This window comes from Xiphias gladius, chromosome 12, assembly GCF_016859285.1.
Source record: "Xiphias gladius isolate SHS-SW01 ecotype Sanya breed wild chromosome 12, ASM1685928v1, whole genome shotgun sequence".
In the NCBI taxonomy this organism is placed as follows: domain Eukaryota; kingdom Metazoa; phylum Chordata; class Actinopteri; order Istiophoriformes; family Xiphiidae; genus Xiphias; species Xiphias gladius.
Genome location: NC_053411.1, coordinates 936438 through 953708, shown reverse-complemented (window position 1 = coordinate 953708; position 17271 = coordinate 936438). Strand labels below are relative to the sequence as shown.

Sequence of the window (17271 nt, the reverse complement as noted above, 5' to 3'; positions counted from 1 at the left end):
AGGATGGCAGGCAACCTTGAAAGCAACTTTTAAGGTGGAAAAAAATGATGTGGTGCAAAGTGACAAAAAACACAAAGTAAAGCTTAGCACTGCCACTGGTGGCTGGAAGCTATATTACAATAACTGAATAAAATCTTTGGCCAGCAAAAGCAGCACTGAGCACACTTCCAGTGAGCAGCATTCCAGTAGGTGACCAAGAAAGAATTCCATGGATTTTACACCGTATTGACTTTGATGGAAGAGACCTTTTTTGTTAGAGTAAATCATATTTTGTTGCTTTGCACCCACTTGATGTCATTGTTTTCCCATCTTACAGGTCAAGTAGATTCAGTAGACAGCCTTCCATCCAGTGACATTCTCTCTGTAACAAATTTTATGAGCCACTTTGTGATGGAATTGTCAGAGTTCTAGGACACATCCCCACAACACCAGCCACCTGTGAGCTCAAGAAGGGTCCAGCCAGACATCTGGGGACCTCAGGTCTGCGATCCAATAACGTAGGGTAGGGTAGAGTAGGGTCTCCAAATTTCCCACTCAGGATCAAAACAAAACTATATAGTTAATTCACTAACTATTCCACTTATAGCAGATTTTACAGAGAAGATAGTGTTACCCTCTCTATCTGAGCCAAAGGAGGTTAAATTAACTGAAAAAGTAGTAGCCTATTTGCTTTTATACTTTTGTGGCAGAAAAGGAAACGACAAACCTTAGGTCTAGGGACCATACTCTCTTCACATTGGCCTGCTGTCCTGGGATATCCTGGACCCTCTTGGTGAGCTCCAATTCTTTGATTCCCCTTCACAAAGGGTAGGGGCATTTCAAAGGGCCACAGTGCCACTTTCAACTTAAATCCCCTATTTCTAATGTGGGGAGGACCTTTTATACCTAAATCCACTATATCACCACTGAAATCCATTAATAGTCCACAACAGTTATGTTTGCAGGAACAAACAACATACTGATGATTTAGCTATTATAAAGCATTATAGAGTTAACCTTGCTGGTGATGTTCCGAATCTTAAAGGTTCAGTCCCTAGAAGCATGAAAGTGCTCAAAAGATTGAATGGTAATCCATAAAGGAGATTATGAGATATTTTATGACAGAGCAAAGAATTACAAAGGGTCTACCTTTAGGGGACCATGGATGTCAACAAATTTCATGCCTAGTATGTTACCTTTTATTTCATGTGAAAAAGTATAAAATTTGGAATGTTGGGGCCCGTATAGATAAGGTCTGGGGGTGACTACATCCAGTAGAAATCTTCCTCTGGGAACCTTAACTATCAGAATGAAATTTCATGGTATTGTGGCCAGTAGTTGTTGGCATTTGTTGCCCTGAACCAAAGTGGTACCCAGGTGAACTGATACATCAATTTCAAACTTTAGCAGAGCTTCTCCTGACAGTTTGAAGACATGTATTATGACTGAATAAGTGTCTCCTACTACCTCTATGTTTGGTTTTACATACAGGTGAGCGTCTAAATGAGAGAGTAGCCTACCACCGCCTGGCCTCTTTGTACCACTGTCTGGAGCAATATGAACTTGCTGAACACTATTACCTGAAGACCCTGACCCTCTGTCCAACACCTCTGCAGTTTGATGAGGAAACACTGTACTATGTCCGGGTCTACCAGACACTAGGGGACATCATATTCTATGACCTGAGGGTAAGGGATCACATGATAGATAAGATAAGACTTTTCTATATTTTAAACCCATGTGAGGGCAGCATGGTGGTGCAATGGTTAGCACTGTTCTGGGGTTCAAAGGTTTGGGGTTCAAGTCCCGGTTCAGCCAGAGCCTTTCTGTGTGGTGTTTGCAAGCTCTGGATGAAATGATAGCTGAATCTAGAGTTTACTCCTACCACTTAGACAATGTGCCACACACAGATGCCTTTTGCAATCCATACACACTACCTACCTCACGTACTAATTATGTGAAATACACCCCCAAATATATTTATAATAACAGTTGAAAATAGTCTCTCTTGAGCTTCTTTAGGTTTAGTTTTGAATCCTTGCCAATATAAAACTGTTCTTATCCGTTATTTTGACTCAGATTTAGCTTTATTGGATGTTATAGCATGTTTCCACCTGAACCAGTGTCTAAATTTAATTCCTTTGCCATGGTTCCTGGTCCCCAAAAAGTATCTCCTCTGGGGCTTGTACTTTCTGATGGCACAGGAGCTACCAGGGAGCTTGTAGTGCAGTGCTGAATACTGCTGACTAATTGAACACAAACATTGTTGCTGCTACAATATGTGTGCCGGTTCATTCATGCAGAAGAAGGAAGGCACAAAGGGGACTTCTAGTTTCTAGCTTAGTTCCTCAGTTTAGTTCTTTGGCTCTGTAGTAACTGTGTCTGTTTGACTGAAGCAAAGCTTTATCTTGAATTGACACAGAAAGACTTGAATATTTGTAAATTTAAAGTGGAAAATTAGACAAATATAAAGACTCAAAAACTTTTTCTTATTTACATGTTATTTACATATTTGCATGTTAGCCTGAAAGCCAGTCAGCATACATCCAAAAGTCAATTTGGTTTTGTTCAGCATTAAGATTGTGAAAAAAGCCTGTTTAAAGACACAGAATATTTGTGGTTGCATTTTTTTCCAAATTGTTGTCTTTGGATAATAAAGTGGAAATAAAGTTCTTTCCTCAGGCTGAGAAAATGAATAATAATTTTCTTTTATGTGCCGCTTTGCTGACAGCCACACAAATGCCAAAACTGTGCGCCCTCATACTGTATAACTTATGTCCAGAGTCCTTTTTCAAGTCAAGACCACCAAGTTGCAAGTCAGGACCAACAAATCCCAAGACTAATATGTCCCAAACTCTAAAGTCCAAGCCCTGAACTTTGTTTCCAGTACTGAAAAAGTCATTATACATCAAAGTTTAGTTACAAGTCATTTCTGATTTGTCAAAAAATTTGTCAAAGTCAAGTCTGAATTCATCAGATTCATGACTGAAGTCTGACTCAAATCCAAGTTGTGACCCAGTAATCTGCACTTCTTGAACATTACTTGGTATGGAGCTAAACATGCCCAGTGGAGCTTTTTTGTAATAAAAAAAAGCTTTTGTTTCTCACCAAAACACAGTTTGGGTACCCCTGGTCTAACAAACTTATGGAATGCATTTCCTCCATCATAGGACATTTGCAAAGCCAAAGTTTTTAGAGATATTTTAAATCCTGCATTATTTACACTCATGTTGACTAGCTTGCATTCTCCTTCTTCACTGCCTTTGTTGGCACATTCAGATTCCTACATTTTTTAGCACTTTACTTCTACCAACTGTTTATCAGGGGAATCGCGTAAAACCGGAAGCATGTGTATGTATATTTAAAAAAAAAAACCTAACCATGATTGTTCTACAAACTTAACAGCATGCTTATTATTGTTACCATGATGAATAAAGTCGTATCTGAGGATAGGGACAAACGACCTATAATGTTTGTTTAGATTGGAGGACTCGTGCACATGCATACTACTGACAAAATGGGGACCCACTCGTAAAAATATTGCTCAGTAGTACCCCCACTCTCTACTCGGTACTAGTGGTCATATTCTATAGCAGCATATCTTTACAAAATTAAAATTGAAATAAGCTAATTTACTTAACACAACAATATAAATTAATATAAATAACATTTTTTTAAAATTAATTGTGATCTCAAAATAACAATTAAAAAAAAACTAACCGCAGCCTAACGCATTTTCTGTATTAAGTCACCAGAAAATTATGTACTTAAAGCACCTTCTGTATTTGTATTAAATATAATAGCCAATAATGTGACCATATTACATTTTTTTTAAAGGGCTGTAAATTTTTCCGTTATCTCTACAGGACCCATTTGATGCTGCAGGCTACTACCATTTGGCTCTGGCTGCAGCCATGGACCTGGGCAACAAGAGGTCTCAGCTGCAGCTGTGCACACGCCTTGCCACCATCTACCACAACTTCCTCATAGACCGGGAGCTATCTCTCTTCTTTTACCAGAAGGCAAGAGGATTTGCTGCAGAGCTGAATGTGAGAAGGATTAATATCTCACCAGATCAGCATTACAGCAGTTTCTCACAGTACAAGACCACTGGAAGATATTCTTTCATAAAAAAAAATAACTTTTTGCTGGATGCATGAAGAAGTCAGTTGCCCCAGATGTCCATTTTAATTTTCAACTGCATTGTATTGTATGCACAAGATAGATCTTGTGAGGCCTTCATTAATCCACAGGAAATAAATAGGTAAATATAGCAGAGCAGAAAAGAATTGAAACTTTTAAGTAATCATCTGTTACCACCCAAAAATGAGTTATCAAAAGTGATTGAGTAGATATTTAAAGTGCAAGTTTTTTTTATTTGCTGAGAAACAAAAAAGGAAATAGGACATGTCAGGAAAGCATGGTATACTTACAGTTAAGTATACAAATTTGTTAGCTAAACTGCTATCCCAGTATGTACACATATATACAAAATTGTAACAACTCTCTCGGAGGCAGAGAAACTCACGAAGCAGTGTAAAATTCAAATCAAAAATGTCTTTACTCAAAGTTCAAAGGGTCTACCTTCAGGGGGACCATGTTTACTCAAGTTCAAAGTCTTACACAGGTAGTCAGTCAGGCACTGGCAAACAATAGCAGCCAGTGAGCAGGCAAAAATCCAAAAACAAAGTAGCAAAGCAGGGTAACAAACCACAAGAGCAAATGCTGGACAGTGATGCACACAGGAGGAGATGCAAAGACAATCTGGTAGAGAGCAAAGGAACACAGGGGCCATATATAAACAGGTTGGACTGGCAGGGACAGCAGGTGCAGGCAAGTAGGTGGGACCAGGTGAGGATGATCAAGGTGCTGAGAAACACATGAGAGCAGAAACTGAAATGACAGAGAAGGTGATTACACAAAATAAAACAGGAAACCAGACAATGAATCAATATAACAAGATGTTACACAAAATAGAGAAAAAAATTTTTGCATACATATCTTCCCACACAACCATCAAAAAACATTAGGGAGCCTAAAAATGCTGGAATACATCAATAGCCAAACAAAACGTAATACGCATTATGCAATAAGATCAGTCTACTCCAGTAATGTATAGCTGGACATTTACAACCAAAATACATACTAAAAGGAGACCAGTCTTTCTTATCTGTAGAAATTATACAAAATTTTTCAGTGACCTTGATTAGCTACATGTGGTGCATACAATGACATTTTATGTCTCCTGGTACCTATTGAATTACTTATACTTGACACTCCTTGCCTTGTAGCTTGCCCATATAGTTTTAGCTAGAGGCTCTATGCTATGACCACAGCAAATAAAAAAAGGTGCCAGGAGACAGCTCTGTTTTGTACCTGTATTTATTGAAAATACTTGGGATTACAAGCCATTAACCAATACAGCAGCTTGTGGAGGTGCATAAAGCATTTTGAGACAGTGAATAAAAATATTATCAAAAGACAATTCATTACATTTAAAATGATGCCGGCTACTCACAACTGAATGGAAGAGAATTCTTAATTATATTCAGTTTACATACTAAATTTTTGAATGATCTTGACTTGAGCTGGTATAAGTCCTTTACCAATACAGCAGCTTCTGGAGATGTATTAAGCAGTTTTACTCAATCAATAAAAATATCACCAAAAGGAAATTCCTTGAGTGTTCTAAGTATGTGAGTCTAAAAATTAGTCCAATGTCCAATGACCACAAGATAAAAAGAGATACTTTGTACAGCATCCCCATTATTAACATGAGCTTACCATGTTAACTTGTAACGGTTATAGTAACGTTCATATAATTTTATGTTATGGCCAATAGTTTTAATTATTTCAACTTTGTCTCTGAGAATTTATGTTTTGTCCATCAGTTTTGTGGGAGACTGGAAATAAATTTATACCTTTTGAGCCTCAGCCACCATTGATATGAAGAAGAAGCCAGGTGCAAATCGGAGTGGTAGGAAATTCGAAATACTTTGTTGTTGGAATTGAGAACACAACATAGTGCCACAGTTGATGAATTCATTCAATATTGACCCACAATCCAAAAGTGAATAAATTTAAGCTGCAAATTTTGCTGTTAGTTTTCTCAGCAGAGTAAAAATATTTAGCTATCAACCACTGTTAGCCACACATTTCAAATTTCAAGCTTGGTGTTTGGATGTGTCTTGCTGAAATGCACCTTAGGAGTCGTAGTTAACTGCTTCTTTGAAGTTTCTATGTATGCAGGTTCATACCTTTGAGTATTCTTTCATCAAAGAACCTGATATTTTCTAATGTAGTTGTTTACCTTTCAGAGTGATTAGTTATACCATTGAAGAACTCTTACTGTGAGTAATGTAACATTGTCTATGGAAAAAATTAATGGGACTGTTACCTATAGAGTGCCCAAATGACCTCCTCCCACTTTACAACTCTACGGGAACTGGTAAACCAATGTGCAGATCTCCCTGGTGACACCGAGGGTACTGGGTTTTTTCAAGAGACTGGAGGAATTGTGGATTTTTGAAAACAAGATCCAAAATGGTTTAGAACTAAAGGCTTTGGTCAGTCCTGCTCCCCAGTAGTTCATGTTGAAACAGGAAGTATCTGGCAACACAGTGGATGTTTACAACATTTGTTTGCAAAACTTGTTTATTATCCAACTTTATTTCTATTTCAAGATTTTTGGTTTAAATAAAATGGTTTATCAGTGAACTTGTTTAAAGAAGTCAGGAGAACTGAAGAAGCTTATTTCTACATATGCTACAACTTGGATAACTGCAATTTTTCATATATCCACTGGATTTGACTTGGAAGTAGAATCCCATCCTGTTGGAATAAAATAGAATCAAACAAAACAGCTGGAGAAAACAGTGACAGCAGATTTCAAACTGAGCCTGCACGAAATAAGGATTTTGTTTTCAGTTCGTGAATTGCATGTATGAATTTGATTCCTTTGTGGTAGTTCAGTTCAGTAGTTTTGACAATAACAACCTTTCATACAAAGATCGATGTAAGCCAAGTAGGGATAAAGTAGAGTAATTTTAGAATAGGTTTGTGTGGTTTCAAGACAGAAAACAGTACCCTGTTATAGTGAAGACTGACACAATGCCATGTCAGCTGCCACATTCTGTATAATATGTACCTTTCAGCAAGCATAGAGACCACAAATTCTAGGGGAGATATTATCTATGTCACAAATGAATAACCAGCTAAGGCAGCGTCAGCCTCAGAATTTATGTATAGTTTATTGCATATACTCTATATGATGTATGGGTGAGATGCATAAACCAATGTTACAAACAAGTCAACTGCGATGTTCAGGATACTGTACACTCCATCATTGTTATAACTTGTTTAAAAATCACAGAAAGACCCATATATAGTAACTGAGCAATTCCAGATAAATAAAAATACTTTCAACTTGGAAAAAGAGGGCACAGTCCCATAACTGTTGGAGTTTTGGTGAATAGCTATATCCTGTCGTGTTACTGCCAAACCATCATGATCTGGGTGAGAAAATACTAGTGTTCATAAAAATCCAGGTAGTCTTAGCTATGGTTTACCCACTGTAACAGACTGTGTGTGCTCTAACACCACTTCTTGAACAGCAGTGAGAGTTTGGGAGTGTTTTGCCAGGCAAATTAAACATGATCCATAGCTAGTGGAAAAGAATAATCATCTTCTCATCCCAAATGCAATTTACTGCTTCCTTCCATGAATAAAAGGGGAAATAATTTGTTGTGGAGTGCATCTAACTGAAGTTTTATTTCAGTAGTAAATGATAGGCTGCATTTTCTAGTAATTTACCTTAAATTTCTACATGACACACAGACAGGGTGTGGTTGTAATTTACCACACCATCATTTTGTACTCATTTGAGGTCTCATTGATTTGTATCTTGAATCTATATGCATTCTTTGATGAAACTCTTATAACTTTGATTAATACACCACAATGAGATCTACATAGATTCAGCGAACTAAAGTCTACGTTCTGTGGTTTGTGCATTAATTCTACACTTAAACACCTCACGTGTAGTTCCAACACTGGGTAATGCAAGGTGACCAAAGTAATTATTTGTTACATTGTTCCTTGGATCTACCCTTGCAACTGAGTTCTCAGGATCTCAGCTTTCCCTTATACTGGAGTGTTTGTTGAACTAAAGAGCCTCTGGGTATCTTTTATTCACTCAGGTATATTTTATAACAACCTTTCTACAGTTTTATTTGGTTTTACAGGACAAGTTTTTGATGAAACTATGAGCCTGATGAGAAACCACACTGCCTATTTCCCTCTGACCACTCCCAAACTGTCATAATCCCTACTTTCACATTTTTTGACAACACCATACTGGACCAAAGATCTTTCTGTCCACATTCCCCTGTCAGCATTCTGGAGCCTGGAATGGTTAAAACTGGAAGTTTGGAGCCTATCACTCCCTGGTTGCTGTTCCAAACTTCCAGTTTTAACCATCCACCTGCTGGCTCTGCTTCACAATCACAGGAATCTAGACCTCAGGGATGCTGTCCTATCTCCTATTATTACTGGGCTCTACACTTAACGAAGATGACATCTGAATCTAATTATCAAAATTCTCCTCTGTTGCTACCTCAGTAAATATTGTCATACACTTTCAATTATTTTGTCCTTATTGAACTGGGAATTGCAGTGGGCAAATTGGTCTGGGATAAGGTCAAGGTGTGGGACAGGCAGTAGCCTCTACCAAAACAGGAGAAATGTGAGGTAATTCCAAAGTTGTCTTATTCAAATGCTGTGTCTTTTTGGCTGGCTGACGTGTCAAATTTTAGCCACAGGTACACGTACATTCAGGAGCCACCTGTTTTGTTAGAGTTGGTGGGTTTGTAACTGAGCTTCTGAGGTCTGGACTTCTGGAGAGCTGTGTGCGGTCACTGAGGCTAAGCTAGCTGCTGGATGGTCAATGGTTGGTAAATCCCTCCAAACTGCCTGTTAAACTGCAGTGTCTTCTTTTCTATTTCTTCATGCATTAAATACAAAAGAAGACATATGGTTATGGAAAATTTATAGTTCTTTAAAGGCACCTTTGGCAGAACTGACCACTAAGGAACAAAAACCATGAACGAAAGTAAAGTAATGAGCAATATAACACATTACTTTTGCTGCTGAGTAATTAGGAAGTAATGCAATTACTTGTCTAATGAGTAATTTGTAATGGGTGACTGATTACAATTTCCAAGTAACTTGCCGAACACTGGTACCATGAATATCCACACCAAGTTTCATGTGATGCTGCATGCATCTCTTTGCTTTAAACTTACACAACATGTCACTGACGACACACTTTCAGCAAAAAAAGTTTTACTGATTTAATTCATAATCTGGAGATAATGTCATCATGAGAACAAAATCAATTCAATTCAATTCAAAGGGACTTTGTTGGCATGGGAAACACGTGTAAGTGTGAAATAAAAGCAACGACAAAAAAATTGTACACAAACAGATGAATTGTGATTTTGCTGTTAGAAACATATATATATATATATATATATATATATATATATATATATATATATATATAAAGTATATATATATATATTTATATATATATATATATATATACACATACAGATTAGTAAAAAAAAATAGGAGCAAAAAGAGACACACTTTGCTGGCTTTGATCAGACTGGCCTGACTTCAGTAACCTCTGTGTAAGATCCTGAATGTCCCTGGTAAGTGAAATCTGACTTTGAACCTGTTATTGTTTTTCAGCACCTTTGAACCATGTGAGGGCCACTTTCATTTCCATATCAACATCAATTAATATCTCCCATTGGCTTTACAACGGTGGACAGGTTTAAACTATCCTTTCATTCCACTGCTGATCTCTCTGTTACCAAAGAGACATTTAAAAGTTGTCCTTGAGCTTACAAACTCCCCACAGAACCAAAGATACAAAGCATTTGAAAATTGTTTAGAGGCAACAAAAGTAGCTTATAGCCTATGAAGGGCATCTCACATTATAGGCTCATTCCAAAGTTTAAATCAAAATGTGGAATGAGTTCAATTTGTTCTTTGAGTATCTAGTGTTCAGAGAATACTGTATGTGTACCAAGTTTAATGTAAATCAGACATTGCAATTGTGCTGACGATGTACATGATTTGGGCATGACAAATGATCAGACCAAGTTAGACTGAGTTTGTTCCAGTCTGGTTCAGCTGGTGTCAGTTACTGAGATAAATTTATACAGTGTTTGGTACTGAAACATACTAATTGTTTGTCTCCTGATCCAAATGCAGCCACACTTATCATTTAGATTGTGCTAAACATGTTTGATATTGATGACCACTGACATTGTGTGTGACAGGGTGAAACAATTACAAAAGTATAAGTGAATTAAAAGGTGAACATACGGCAAACTACAGCAATTTAGTCCTTTAACACACAGATAGAAGTATAAATTAGGAAGACAAACTATTGTTGATGAATGTCTTTATCTGTTTATCTAGTACAGGACCATGCAGAAATTCATGCTCTCCCAGGACTTTGGGAGTTAACTATCAATGCTATTATAATCATATAATACCTATTTTGAAGTGTGGTGTCTCTGTGTTTACTCAGTCATGCAGTATGTGCTCCTTTTCAACTATCAAAAATAATAAAATCTTTTTAATCTTCTGATTTGAAATGAGGCTGCTGCTTAAAAAAGAAAAAATAGGTTGAACCAGCCAAAAAAAAGTTGAACCCGCTCAACTTTTGCTGCAACAGAATGCAACATCATCAGTACACATTCCTGGTGGTTGACTTTGTACTGTGAACAATGCATTTTTTACGGTGTGCTTGTTTATCAACGAGGAGGAAGATAAAATGATTATCAAAGTAAATAATTTCAAAAGTTTTAAAATCTTGTCTAAGAGAATTATAAAGTAGTGTGCAGTGTTTTGGTGTTTGATAAAACATCAAACTCAAGCACAGATCTGTTATTTAAACTGGATTTCCCGGATTGTATTATATCCCTCATCATTACCTGAAACAGTACAGCCCCTTGTGTTTTTTAACACATGGATGTTTACGGTCTGACGTTCCAGTAAGCATGGGGGAATGTTGGCCTACCTTTAGCTATGGGGGTTGTGGGGAGAAACTGTTACAACTTCCTTAAATGCATATCTAATCTGACTCTGATTCTTTGCTGTCTATGTACCTCTTCTTCCATCCCTAAATGTGTTAATTTCAGCATATTAAATTTAGTAAAATGTTCAGCCTCCTTCAAAAAAAAAAAAAAAAAGAAACGGGAAAAAAGGCAGTGTATCCAGAAGTTCAATCTCAAAATATCTACAGTCATTAGTGAGTCATAATATGCCAAATATTTAGTGGAAACACAGGAAAAGAAAGAATAGTCAGATAAATATTACCATGTGCTTTCTGCAACCCTCTATTACCCTCAGAAGAAGTGTATTCCTGCTGAACAAGGAGCCCTGTGTCTCCTCAAGTGACAGACTATTTCAAATAAACACACCCACGACTGGGTGAGAAACATATGTCTCAGTCAACACCCCTCTTGTCTGTCCAAACTAACCTGCACCCTTTGTCAATCTCTGGATATGAGCAGTCCACAGCCCGATTCCCCTCTGTGACCATCAGTTTCTCACAGGAAGGTGAGAGAACAAAAACAGCCTCACATATGTAATGTGTGTGTGTGTAAGTTTGTCATGTGGGAGGGCTCTTACAGTATAATCATATCCATGTGAGAAGCAGCTTAAAGACCCCGAGAGAAACATTTGTTTAAAAAGTTAGGTCATTTTGGACCAAGAAAAATTCAACTTTGTAAACATAAATCTTGTTTTTGTAGTTTTGACCATCGCTGCTGACAGTTATGAATAACACCACCTCCATTTATCTGGGGACACAATGACTCTGTCAGACAGCTTTCAAAAGAGTGCTCATAGCATCAACACAAGTGATTAGAATGGTTTATAAAACTTTGCATAAAGACTTGAATTAGGGGGAAACAACTAGCCTGCAATACAAAAACCAAAGTGTAAAAATGACAATTTGCTGTTATGTGTGGGACTATTGCTTGGTTGGGGAAATTGCCAGGTAATCAGCAGAGACTCCGGAAAGTATTGCTCCCAGCAAAGAAACACTTTCAGCACAGATTTTTCACAGTAAAAGTCTTCCAGTCCTTGTGGCAGTCTTTTAATTTGAAAAATCTGCAGTGAATGTTGAGTGTCATTGGGGTTATTTAACACCGATCGGGGAAAAAAAACAGCACAGTGGAGTGAATGAAAAAATTAAAACTGTTATTTGATGTTCTAAGGGGAAATGTGTTTTGGCTGGCAGGATATTTTTTGTCACAATACCACAATTAGCCCTGAGATAAATTGGCAGCATTGACTGACACATCTAAACAAACACACTTAAAGGCAAATTTCACAGCTGGAAAATTTCTTGAAACTATGTAAGCTTTGTTGAAGACATGGTTGGTGCTTTATAGCCAGAGAAAACTGAAAAGAAAGTTCGAATATTTCCCACTCACTCTAAAGCAGAAATTTCTACAACAACCAGAATGCACTGTGCGTAGTGCCTACAAGGCTGCTCCCGGGCTACTCCCAGGCCATTCCTTTTATAGGTACTTTTCCACTGGGCTCCCGCTGATGGTTGTGTGCTCTTTACCGAGGCTTTTGTTCATTTACAACAACTTGTTTTCACTCATTTTGGAGTCCATTTGTATCGTACCAGTGTGTAGGGAGTAATGATCATAAAAACAAACAGCACACTCGACTTAGTTGTGCAGATGGTTGCAAATTTACAGAGGGCTGCATTGCTGCCATAAGCCAGATACTGCGTGAGTCAAAAACCTCCAAGTCTGCAGTTTATCAGCTGGGTTTGGGAGACAGTGATGGACAAGGGGGTGAAAAATTAAAACCTTCTATCCACATATATATGTCAAAGAACTGAGACCTGCAGAACCCCAAATCTGAATGTCTCATACAGGTGAGACAGTCACCATTGTGCTGTTATATGCCAGCTTTTATTTGTATTCAGTGCCGGCAGATACTGTAGTCACTGAAGGCTCCCCATCAGAAACGTTATCGGTGTGCAGCAGAACTGTCACTGCAGCTCTGGCCAAAACACTTTCCACTACCCCGCTGCTGGTGCCTGTGCAGGGAGACAGTAGATGACAAAGAATCAGTATCCTTTTCACCCAGCTCCCAGAAGTAAAACAAAACGTGGAGAGGTATATGCGACTATTCTAAATAGTCAAATATAGTACTAAGATCAAACAAGTACAGAGACAAGTCCTTTGCAGTAAGAAGGTCATTTGTAACTTTCACCAGTGCTGTCTCTGTGCTATGATGCACTCTAAATCCTGACTTAAAATCCTCAAATAAACCACTATTATGTAAAAAGACACATAAGTGGTGAGCAACAGCTTTCTCAAGGATCTTAGAGATAAAGGGAAGGTTAGATATGGTTCTATAGTTGGCTAATACGTGTGGATCAAGAGTAGGCTTTTTAAGAAGAGGTTTAATTACAGGTACTCTAAAGGATTCTCTGGAGCTAACTGCAGTCCTCTTTCCACTCAACTGGCAGTCCCTAGACCAAGGCTACCAGCTCTCCCCTACCAACAGAGGTCAGTACAAGTACATCTACTCCTGAGCCCCCTGATTTGGCATTCTGAAGGATATGGTGTTCTACCAAACTGGAAGAATGCCGCTTAGCCTGGCATGATAGTCTTAAAACATATAGGAAGGCCCTCTGTAATGCCAGAGCAGCCAATACTCATCTCTAATAAAGGAAAATAAAAACAACCCTCGGTTTCTTTTCAGCACTGTGGCCAGGCTGACAGAGAGCCATAGCTCTATTGATCCATGTATTCCTATAGCTCTCAGTAGTGACGATTTCATGAGCTTCTTTAATGATAAAATTCTAACTAACTAAAACTATCTAAATTCTAACTAACTAAAAAATTCACCACCTCCTGCCCTCAACCAACACTGATTTATTTTCAAACACAGGCACCTTAGAATCAGATGTGCAACCTGATGTATGCTTAGGCAGTTTCTCTCCCGCAGACCTTTGCCAACTAACTTCATTAATGTCTTCATCTAAACCATCAACTTGTCGCTTAACCCCATCCCAACTAGGCTTCTTAAGTTTTACGCTTAGTTAGCACCTCTTAGACATAATCAATCGGTCTTTATTAACAGGCTATGTACTGCAGTCCTTTAAAGCAACTGTAATTAAACCTCTTCTTAAAAAGCCTACTCTTGATCCATATATTTTAGCCAAATATAGACCCATCTGTAACCTTCCCTTTCTCTCTAAGGTCCTTTAGAAATCTGTTGCTGACCAGTTGTGTGACTTTTTAAATGATAATAGTTTATTTGAGGATTTTCAGTCAGGATTTAGAGTGCATCATAGCACAGAGACAGCACTGTTGAAAGTTACAAATGACCTTCTTACTGCATCAGACAAAGGACTTGTCTCTGTACTTGTCTTGTTAGACCTTAGTGCTGCATTTTATATCATTGACCATCATACCCTATTACAGAGACTGGAACATTTAATTGGCATTAAAGGAACCGCTCTAAGCTGGTTTAAGTCAGATCAATTTTGTGCATGTTGACAATAAATCCTCCACATACTCAAAAGTTAGTCACGGAGTTCCACATGGTTCTGTGCTTGGACCAGTTCTATTCACTTTATATATGCTTCCTTTAGGCAATATTATCAGGAAACACTCCATAAACCTCCATTGCTATGCTGATGATACCCAATTGTATTTGTCAATAACGCCTGGTGAAACTAATCAGTTAGCTAAAGTTCAAGCATGCCTTAAGGACATAAAAACCTGGATGACCAACAACTTTCTGTTGTTAAACTCAAGACAAAACTAAAGTTATTGTACTTGCCCTGGCCTCCAGCACCACTGATAGGAATCTCGGAGTTCTCTTTGATCAGGATATGTCCTTTAACTCTCACATAAAACAAACTTCAAGGAATGTCTTTTTTCACCTACGTAACACTGAAAAAATCAGGCCCATTCTGTGTCAAAAAGATGCAAAAAAACCAGTCCATGCTTTTGTTGCTTGTAGGCTGGATTGTTGTAACTCATTATCAGGCTGTCCCAAAAAATCTGTAAAAACTCTCCAGCTGATCCATAATGCTGCGGCAGGAGTACTGACAGGAAATAAGAAAAGAAATCACATTTCTCCTGTGTTAGCTTCTCTGCACTGGCTCCCTGTAAAATTCAGAATAGAATTTAAAATGCTCCTCCTCATCTACAAAGCCCTTAATGGTCATGCACCATCATATCTGAAAGAGCTCATAGTACCTTACTACCCCATTAGAACACTGCGCTCCCAGAGCTTAGGCTTGCTTGAGGTTCCTAGAGTCTCCAAAAGTAGAATAGAAAGCAGAGCCTTCAGTTATCAGGATCCTCTACTGTGGAATCATCTTCCAGTTTTGGTCCGGCAGGCAAACACCCTCTCCACATTTAAGAGTAGGCTTAAAACCTTCCTTTTCGATAGAGCTTACAGTTAGGGCTGGCTCAGGGTTGTCTTGAACCATGCTCTAGTTATGCTGCTATAGGCCTAGACTGCCGGGTGACTTCCCATAATGCACCGAGCTCCTCTCTCCTCCTCTTCCTCTCCATCTGTATGCATTCATATGGCATCAATACTCATTACCTTCTTCTCTCTCCCGTACTTTTGTGCTTTCTCATGTCTCTCCTCTCTCTTCCTGTCGCTTTCTGCAGGTATTTCTGCCCCTGGTGCTAGAGAGTCTGGATCTGTGACTGCAAACCACCTACTGCCCCCATGATCCTGCTCAACACCCACTCCTTCAAATATAATGACCATCATCTATTATTATATGTAGTATTATTAGTACTATTATTCATCCTATTATTATAATTATTTTAGAATTAGTCTCATTATTGTTACACATCTTTGTTATACGTCTACTTTGCTATGCCCCCCCCCCCCCCCCCCCTCTCGCTTTTCTCCCTCTCTCTCTCTCTCTTTCTCTCTCAACCTAGCTGGTCGGGACAGACGGCCCCCCACCATGAGCTGGGTTCTTTTCAAGGTTTCTACCCGTAAAAAGGGAGTTTTTCCTTGGTGCTGTTTCAAGTGCTTGCTCATGGGGGTATGTTGGGTCTCTGTAAATATAACTATAAAGAGTAGGGTCTGGACCTGCTCTACATAAAAAGTGACCTGAGATAACCTCTATTATGATTTGGCGTTATGAATGTACATGTACATAAATGATTCCCTCACTGCTAGAATTATTCGCTCCTGTTCATTCCCACTTGGTGCTGGTTTTTTCTTTGTTTTTAGAGGGATAGGTCTTTCCATCCTTGTAATGATTTCTGCGGTCTGAATAACACAACTATAAAAAAAAAATATTCACTGCCCCTCATTAACTCAGCTTGGAGCAGCCATCTTGTCTAAGTTAGACCAATGAAACGCATATCACCTGGTCTGAATCCATGAAGGTTATGAGCGCAAAACTGCATTCAACACTGCCCAGGGTCACTTTGAATACTTGATGATGCTTTTTGGACTAATGAGTTCCCTGTCTGTGTTCCAAGCCCGTGTGAAGGATGTCCTCTGTGATTTCCTCAACTGCTTTGTTTTTATGTACTCAACCCCCCCCCCCCCCCCTGCCTGGTCCTCCAAAGACTACTGGAAAATAAGCTATTTGTTAAGGCAGAAAAGTGTGAATTCCACATCCACGCCATGACTTTTTAAGCTACATCATTGAAAGCGGGCAGGTGAAGACAGACCCCTGCTTTCTTTTTCTCGTCACCTGAGCCCGGCGGTGAGAAATTATGATGTTGGCAACCATGAACTCCTAGCTGTCAACTGTCAGGAAGAACGGAGGCATTGGTTAGAAGGGATAGAGCATAATTTTCTTGTATGGACTGACCACAAGAATCTTGCCTATATCCAGATGGCAAAAAGACTGAATTCCTGGTAGGCTCGTTGGGCTCTATTCTTCAGCCGATTCAATTTCACCCTTACTTACCACCCTGGTTCAAATGATGTTAAGACTGATGCTCTCTCCCATCAGTTGTTTCAGAGCAGGCCACCTCTGAACCTGACACCATCCTTTCTCCCTCCTGGTGTGGTGGCGGCCATTACCTGGGAGATTGAAAGACTTGTTAGAGAGGCCTAGCAAACCCAACCCAATTCAGGTAATGGTCCACCCCAAGTAATCCAGTGGGTCCACACCTTCAGCTTTGCTTGCTATCCCGGTGTCAGATGAACTTTAACCCTCCTAAGAAGACAATTCTGATACTAGAG

The 17271-nt window shown here is 38.8% G+C and overlaps 1 protein-coding gene across 4 annotated transcripts in view; it reads left to right on the top strand.

The window, feature by feature from the left end:
* The window catches only part of LOC120797569 (SH3 domain and tetratricopeptide repeat-containing protein 1), a 40636-nt gene extending 24814 nt beyond the window's left edge, over positions 1-15822 (top strand). The window contains exons 18-20 of one of the 4 annotated variants that reach the window (XM_040141351.1): positions 1471-1667; positions 3846-4028; positions 15723-15822. In XM_040141351.1, the coding sequence (XP_039997285.1) occupies positions 1471-1667; positions 3846-4028; positions 15723-15761 (419 nt within the window). In that variant the 3' untranslated portion in view covers positions 15762-15822. Of the gene's footprint in view, positions 1-689; positions 1371-1470; positions 1668-3845; positions 5936-15722 lie in introns of those variants that run through there. The other 3 variants (XM_040141350.1, XM_040141354.1, XM_040141352.1) reach the window with 3 other exon arrangements.
* Positions 15823-17271: the final 1449 nt, after the last annotated feature.